This window comes from Mastomys coucha, unplaced genomic scaffold, assembly GCF_008632895.1.
Source record: "Mastomys coucha isolate ucsf_1 unplaced genomic scaffold, UCSF_Mcou_1 pScaffold6, whole genome shotgun sequence".
NCBI classification, from domain to species: Eukaryota; Metazoa; Chordata; class Mammalia; order Rodentia; family Muridae; genus Mastomys; species Mastomys coucha.
The window spans coordinates 125,674,267-125,681,763 of NW_022196912.1; the positions used below are offsets into that span (position 1 = coordinate 125,674,267).

The 7,497-nt window shown below is 42.2% G+C and overlaps 1 protein-coding gene across 3 annotated transcripts in view; it reads right to left on the reverse strand.

Moving 5' to 3' along the window:
• The window catches only part of Ppp1r13b (protein phosphatase 1 regulatory subunit 13B), an 87,982-nt gene that overhangs the window by 45,694 nt on the left and 34,791 nt on the right, over positions 1–7,497 (reverse strand). For all 3 annotated transcript variants that reach the window (XM_031357634.1, XM_031357633.1, XM_031357635.1), the window contains exons 2-3: positions 6,730–6,877; positions 2,449–2,568 (exon numbers count right to left, since the gene is read on the reverse strand). In XM_031357634.1, coding sequence (XP_031213494.1) covers positions 2,449–2,568; positions 6,730–6,877 — 268 coding nt within the window. The remainder of the gene's footprint in view (positions 1–2,448; positions 2,569–6,729; positions 6,878–7,497) is intronic.

The following is a 7,497-nucleotide window of genomic DNA, read 5'->3' on the forward strand; positions in this document are numbered from 1 at the left end:
GGGAAAGGAGATATCGTATGACATGTAAATAAAGAAAATATCTAATAAAAAAGAAAAAAAAGAAATAAAATTTTATAGCAAATACTAGCTTAGCTAGCAAGAGCAATTCCTTTTTTTAAAAAAAGATTTATTTATTTATTATATGTAAGTACACTGTAGCTGTCTTCAGATGCACCAGAAGAGGGCGTCAGATCTCATTATGGGTGGTTGTGAGCCACCATGTAGTTGCTGGGATTTGAACTCATGACCTTCCAAAGAGCAGTCGATGCTCTTCCCTGCTGAGCCATCTCACCAGCAAGAACAATTCCTTTTAATACAAAATACAAATAAAGAACGGCAACCAGGCATGGTAGCACACACCTTTAATCCCAGCACTCTGAGGCCAGTATAGCTAGGGACCAACAGAGAAAACCTGCTCAATGAAGGAAGGAAGGAAGGAAGGAAGGAAGGAAGGAAGGAAGGAAGGAAGGAAGGAGAGATGGAGGGAGGGAAGGAAGGAGGGAGAGAAGGAAGGAAGGACAGATGGAAGGAAGGAGGGAAGGAAGGAAGGAAGGAGGGAAGGAGGGAAGGAAGGAGGGAAGGAGGGAGGGAGAAAGGGAGGAAAGAGAGGGAAGGAAGGCAGGTAACTTGCAGTACTGGAATCCTTTTTTATAAAATTACCTCCTTTTGAGTTTATTTTATAATTAATACCAAAAGTCATCCACAATCACTGTTAATATAAGAAAAAAATCTCTTAACTCTACAGTGTGTTTATGTATCAGGAAAAAATGACCTAATTTTTTACAAAATTTACCGTCAATATATATATATTTCTACAGTTCAAAATTCAAAAGAAACAGACAGGTCTATGTTTGAACACTGGCCCCTTCCTGTCCTGCAGGTATCCTGTTCCTTTCTGCTAAAGCTAGCATGTCCAGCTTCTCACATGTCCTTCCAAAGCTGCTTCACACACACAAAAGCACATGTGCCATACAGTCACTCTTGTCTGAATCATACAACAGGCATGCACACTGCCTTGTATCAGGTTTCCTACAGGTCTGGGCACAGGTTTTCTTTAGTATTTAGAGCTGCTTAGCACTTCACCATATGGCCATCCTGTAGTTCATGTCCTTCCAGGCACACTGTGTGCACCTCATTTTGTATAGGTTCAGGAATAGCTTGAATGGAGAACTTCTACAGGAAGACTGTTGGTTGAAAGGCCTTGTGCTTTTTTATTTCTTAAGACTTATTCACTTTATGTGTGTTTTGCCTACATGTATGTATGCATACGATGGTATGGGCATACCAACCCAAGGAGTTTGGAAGAAGGCATCAGATCCCCATGAACTGAAGTTAGAGATGGTTGTGAACCACCATGTCAGTGCTCAGAATCAGACTCGAGTCCTCTGCGATAAAGCCAGTGTTCTTCACTGATGAGCCATCTCTCTCTGGTCCAGCTCTGTGCTTATGCCGACATGCATGCATGCGTGTATATATGTTTATATGACTGTTTTACGAATGTATATATGTATATATCTTTGCATGCATGTATGTATGTATATATGTATGTATGTATATACTTCTTTAGAGACAGGGTCTCTTGCTTCTCTATCAAACATTTTTTCGTATAAATTTCTAAGATTTCTTACATGGAAATGAAAATATATCCACCCATGTTGTCTGGATGCTTACTGTCGTCGGTTTTTCTTTTTTGTTGTTGTTGTTTGTTTGTTTGTTTTGTTGTTGGTGGTGGTGGTGGTGATGCTTTATTGTTTTGTTTTGTTTTTTGAGAAGGGACTATTCAAGACAGGGCTTCTCTGAATATTCATGGCCGCCCTCAGACTTACAGAGATCTGCTTGCCTTTGAGTGCTGGGATTACAGGCATGACCCACCACACCTGGCTGGGTTGTTTTTTTTGTTTGTTTGTTTGTTTTGTTTTGCTTGTTTTTAAGACAGGGATTCACTATGTAGCCTTGGCTGGCCTGGAGCTCAGAGACCTACCTGCCTGGTTTCTTGAGTGCTGGGATTAAAGGTATATACCACCATGACTGGCTTTGTTTTAAGTAGCATACTTTCTGGTCTTGTCTTTTATGGTATGATGTGATAACAAGAAAGACCTGGTCCACTCTAAATTAGAAACATCTCTCATAATATTTTTATTATTTCAAGGTTTTATTTTAAAATTTGGAGATCTGATATATGTGGTATTTATAGAATGAATACCTTCATACAGTGCATGTGCACACATTATCATAGTGAGTGCATCATCTTACCGAAGTGGAGTCCTGTAAGGAAGCAAGAGCTGGTGCCTCTAGCTGTGACATCTCAAGTCTGCAGCAGCAGAGGTCAAGGGGCACACACTCTCTCCAACAGTTTTGAGCACAGGAAGAAATGGTGTGACTAATGTTTTCTAAATTAACTAATATGAAAAAGTTAACAAGTGAATAAGGAAGAAAGCATTTACCTACCTTGTTCACTGCTCTCAGTTGGAGAATCCTCATGACGAAGAAAAAATTTTACTTCTTCTCTGCGAGGACCCCACTTCTGCAGGTGCTCATACATCATGTGGTCATAGGGAATGGGACGCTCTAGGAGAAAGACTATAGTTTACTCCAGAAACAAAGGTAGGGACACCAGTCAAAGCAAGCTCACTCACTCTTTCTCCCTCCCTCCCTCCCTTTCTCTTTCTCTCTCTCTTACACACACACACACACACACACACACACACGAATCCAAGGACATTACAAGCACCACATTTTACCTTAATAAACAAGTAGAATTAATGACAAATGAAGGGCAACAAGGCAACATACAAACAAAATAATGCACAGCAAAGTAAATTTCCAGCACCCAGGAGGGAACAGTGAACCTGGCTGTGCATCTGTTCTCGCTAGCTCTGTTCCTCAAGGAGGCTTCTACAGGCCTTGGTGCACATACAGGCCATGCACTGCATCTGTTCCCTGCAGTCCATCTATTTTTGTACTGAGGGCTGAACTCAGGGCCTCACAGAACACTGAGCTCATTATGTACAGAGCCCAGATTTTCTGTTTCATACACATATTCTCTTTTTTTTGCAAGTGTCTTTTGATGTGTATGTGTCTATGTCTGTGTGTAGGTATGGGCAGGGGTATTCAGGTACCTATGGAGGCTGGACAAGGGCACAGGATCCTCTAGAGCTAGAGTTAGTACGAAATTGTCAGCAACCTAACATGGGTGCCAGGAACTGAACGCTGGGCCTCTGCAAAAGCAGCAAGCATTCTTAACTACTGAGCAATCTTTCAAGTGTGCACAACATATCTCTCAAAAATGTTTTATTCTGAAATATTAATAACTTTAGACTATTACATGCCATGTCTACAATTCCATCACTTGGGAGGCAGAGGTAAGAAGATGACAAGTTTGAAGCCAGCCTTAAGGATAGGAGGTCCTGGGTCAGCCCGGGCTACATAGTGAGATGCTTTCTCATAAAAATGTTTATTTCACACTAGTAGAATAATTGCCAAGGCAGTGCTACATACCTTATCTGAGACTCCCTAGTGTGAGGTGTTAAAACCAGGCAGTTCACACTGGCACTTCACACTGGCAGGCTGCTGGCTGTCTTTGGATGTCAGCAGCTTCTCTCTCACTAACGCTCTCTGACTGCAGTCTCATCCATGAAAGCGTAGTGACTGTTTCCTTAGAACTACAACAATGCTGATGCAGGTCTGTGCAGGATGACCCTGACTGGAGCTTGTCTCATGTTCTAACAGGTCCCATGTTGGGCAGGAGACTAAAGAGGGCATTCCTTTTCCCTCTGGTCCTAACAGGTGTGTGCCTCTACAGTCAGAGACAAATGGAACCAGTGTGAGCTTTACTTCAGGCTTCAGGGGGTCATTTATTGAACAGGGAGAAACCCATTGTACTCAACTGGTAATTAAATAACAGTGATCTTTAATGCAGCTGATAGGTCTCCCTTGGACCAAGTACATTCTCTTCTATAAGACTTTTACAATGTCACACAAGTTTTCAACTTGCTGTTGAAAGGGACTAGCTGATATTTATTTAGGATTTTCTCTTTTTTTTTTTTTTTTTTTTTTTTTTTTTTTTTTTTTTTTGTTTTTTTTGTTTTTTTTTTCGAGACAGGGTTTCTCTGTGTAGCCTTGGCTGTCCTAGAACTCACTCTGTAGACCAGGCTGGCCTCGAACTCAGAAGTCCATCTGCCTCTGCCTCCCAAGTGCTGAGATTTTCTCATCTATGTTCAAAATATGGGGGCTAGAGGTGTAGCTCAGTTCGAAGAATGTTTGCCTAGCTTGTGGAAAGCCCCGGGTCTGCCCTACACTGCACAGGTAGCATGCATGATTCCAGTACTAACAAAAGGGAAGATTAAGTTCCACATCACTCTGAGTGTCACAGGAGTTTGAATCCTATCTGGGCTATATGAGACCATGCCTCAAAACACTCAAGCTAAGATTAGCCTATACTTTTCTTGCTCAATTTTGGTATAGAATTTATACTTGTCTCATAAGTGAATTAAGTGATCATCTCATTTCCTAACTGACTTTGCTTATATCAAAAGGGATGGTTTGTTCTCTGAACATGTGAAAGATGGAAACTTCCAGGGACATGTAAGGGAAAGGAGCCTCTACCCCAGAGTCTAGCTAGAGCTCCTGACCTGCTGTGAGGCACGAGGAGCATCTGTTGTGAAGGCGCCGACACAGGGATGGGAAGTTTCATATACTTCATGTAAAAATGGGAACGACTCAGCTTACACCAGAGTGCACGGCTCTGGGAAAGGTCGCAAATCTCTTTGGACATTTTCTGGGAATCTCAAGATTATTAACTTTGCTCACATCAGAGACAGCCTATCTTGCTGGGCAATAGTACCACACACCTTTAATCCCACTGTCACTGCTCTTATTATTTTCTCTTCTTATCACCATCATTATTTTTTTGGTTTTGGAGAAAGTATGTCACTTTGCAGTTCAGGTTCCTCTGACCCCATGATCTTCCTTCTAAGCCTTCTAAGTGCTGGGACTACTGATGTGTACACACCATTCCAGGCTTTGGTTTACTTTAAATTATTTGGGTTTTATTTATTTTATTTTTTAAATATTCATTTTTATTTTATGTGTATGCATCTTTGCCTGCACGGATGTATGTGTACTACTATTTGTGTACCTAGTGGCCTTGGAGGCTAAGAGAATGCCGGACCCAGTGAAACCTCACAGAGATTGTGTGCTGCTGTTAAGTTCTAGGAACCAAACCTGTATCCTCTGCAAGAGAAAGCAGGTGCTCGCTCCACTAGGCCATCGCTCTAGCCCCAACCTGATTATTTTACACTAAGTATCCTTTGCGCTACAACACAATGCATATGATGATGTGTCTTTCGGACCATCTGCCATCCAGAGTAGGCCAGCTTTGCTTCCCTTGCCTAACTGATGTCAAAGGTATGGAGAGCTATGGCTGACATGAAATCCATGTGTGCTTGCCTAACTGATGTCAAGGGTATGGAGAGCTACCGCTGACATGAAATCCATGTGTGCTTAGCCCAAGTTCAACCCACTGCTGAGTATATCAGAAAACAAGTACAAGCTGAACAATCAAAAAGCAAATTTCAAACCATAGTTTTGGTTTCAAAAGAAGTGTATTTATATAAACATGTCCATAAACAGACTTAAAATGTTTGCACTGGCCTTTTTAAACTGTAAGTCCTGGGGGGCTCCAGCAATGGGTCAGTGATGAGAACATATACTGCTCCTCTAGAAGAGCTGAGCTAACTCTTAGCATACTCTAACCACAGTGGATTGTCAATCCTGCAGAGGAATTCCACACCTCTGATTTCTGTGGGCACCTGCATTTATGTGCACATTCCCACACATGGACAGACACACATACAGAACTACAAATAATAATAAAGTTTAAAAATATGAAACTTTCAAAGAATACAAAGTATTTAAAAATAACCTGTCTCTAAGGGTTGGCAAACACTTCCTTTGGACATCTACCTTTACTATCACCTCACATTCACACAGCTGACTCTCTCAGCATCCAGTGTAGACTCACCACACCTCAGTTATCAGGTATATTTTCTCTAAGCATCACTTTCATAATGTTGTTCCTATTTAAAATCTGCTCAACCGCTTTCCAGCTTCTCCCTGGTACAGGGCCTTACGTGCCAACTTCTCCCTGGTACAGGGCCTTACGTGCCAGCTTCTCCCTGGTACAGGGCCTTACATGCGCTGGTCTGACGCTGCCTCTTCTTTATTTTCTCTTTAGTTCTTACTTTATTAGAACAGGGAAGAGTTGCTGAACAGACGCTGAGTTATACAGCTCATTGGTAGAGTGTGTACTGAGCATTTGTAAGGTCCCATGTTCCATCCCCAGCACCGTAAAATACAACATAACACACACCAAAAACAAAAAAACATTAAAAACAGTTACTGATGGGCCAACAAGATGGCACAGTTGGTAAAGGTGCTTGCCACCAAGCCTGATTTGAGTCTGATCCACAGAATCCATACTATAGAAGGATAGAACTCACTCCTGAAAGCTGTCCTCACTTCTCATAAGCACACTGTGGTACAGGAGCCCACACACACTACTGAGCTAGCCTCACTTCTCATAAGCACACTGTGGTACAGGGGCCCACACACACTACTGAGCTAGTCCACGTGTTACAGAATCTTATCACAGATAACTGGGAGTCACAACAATGTTTCCAGCTGAGCACTCTGAGCTGGATGTGGCCAGCACCAGATAGCCTCACATACCACTTCCTCTCCACACTTCGGCCAGGTGGCAACCGCCCTCTCCAGGTTCCTTGCAGAATTCTACAACATCTCGACAGGTGGTTTCTGGTGTTATAGGAACTTCTGTTAAAATCTGTTCATTGTTGCTCAAGAACACGGTTAATATCATCTGTGAGAGAAAAGGTTAAGACCACAATTTAGATTCCTCATATAAAGAGCTGTCTATTTTTAACTTATGTTAGCAAACACAACTGTAGGCTGGAGAGATGGCTCAGTAGTTAAGAGCACTTGTTTTTCTTGCATAGGAGCTGGGTTTAATTTCCAGCACCCACATGTCATCTTACAACTGTCCATAACTCCAGATCCAGGGGATTCAACGCCCTCTTCAGCACCTCTGTGGGCACCAGGCATGTGTGACATATACATATAAGCAGAACACTCATATACTCACACATATAAAATTAATTTTAAAAATCTAAAAAGAAAAAAGAATCAATTGTAGACTGTTGAAATGGCTCAGTGGTAAAGGCACTTGCTGCCAAGCCCAACACCCTAAGTGCAATCCTGCGTTTGATATGGAGACCACATGGTGAAAGAACAGACTTTCCAGAATCATCCTCTGACCTCCCTCCATATCTGCACCCCAGTACATGCACACCTACCCCAGCAAAGATATAAATGGGATAAGCTGACATCTCATAATCAGACCCATTGCCAGGCAGTGGTGGCACAAACCTTTAATCCCAGCACTTGGGAGGCAGAGGCAGGCGGATTTCTGAGTTCGAGGCC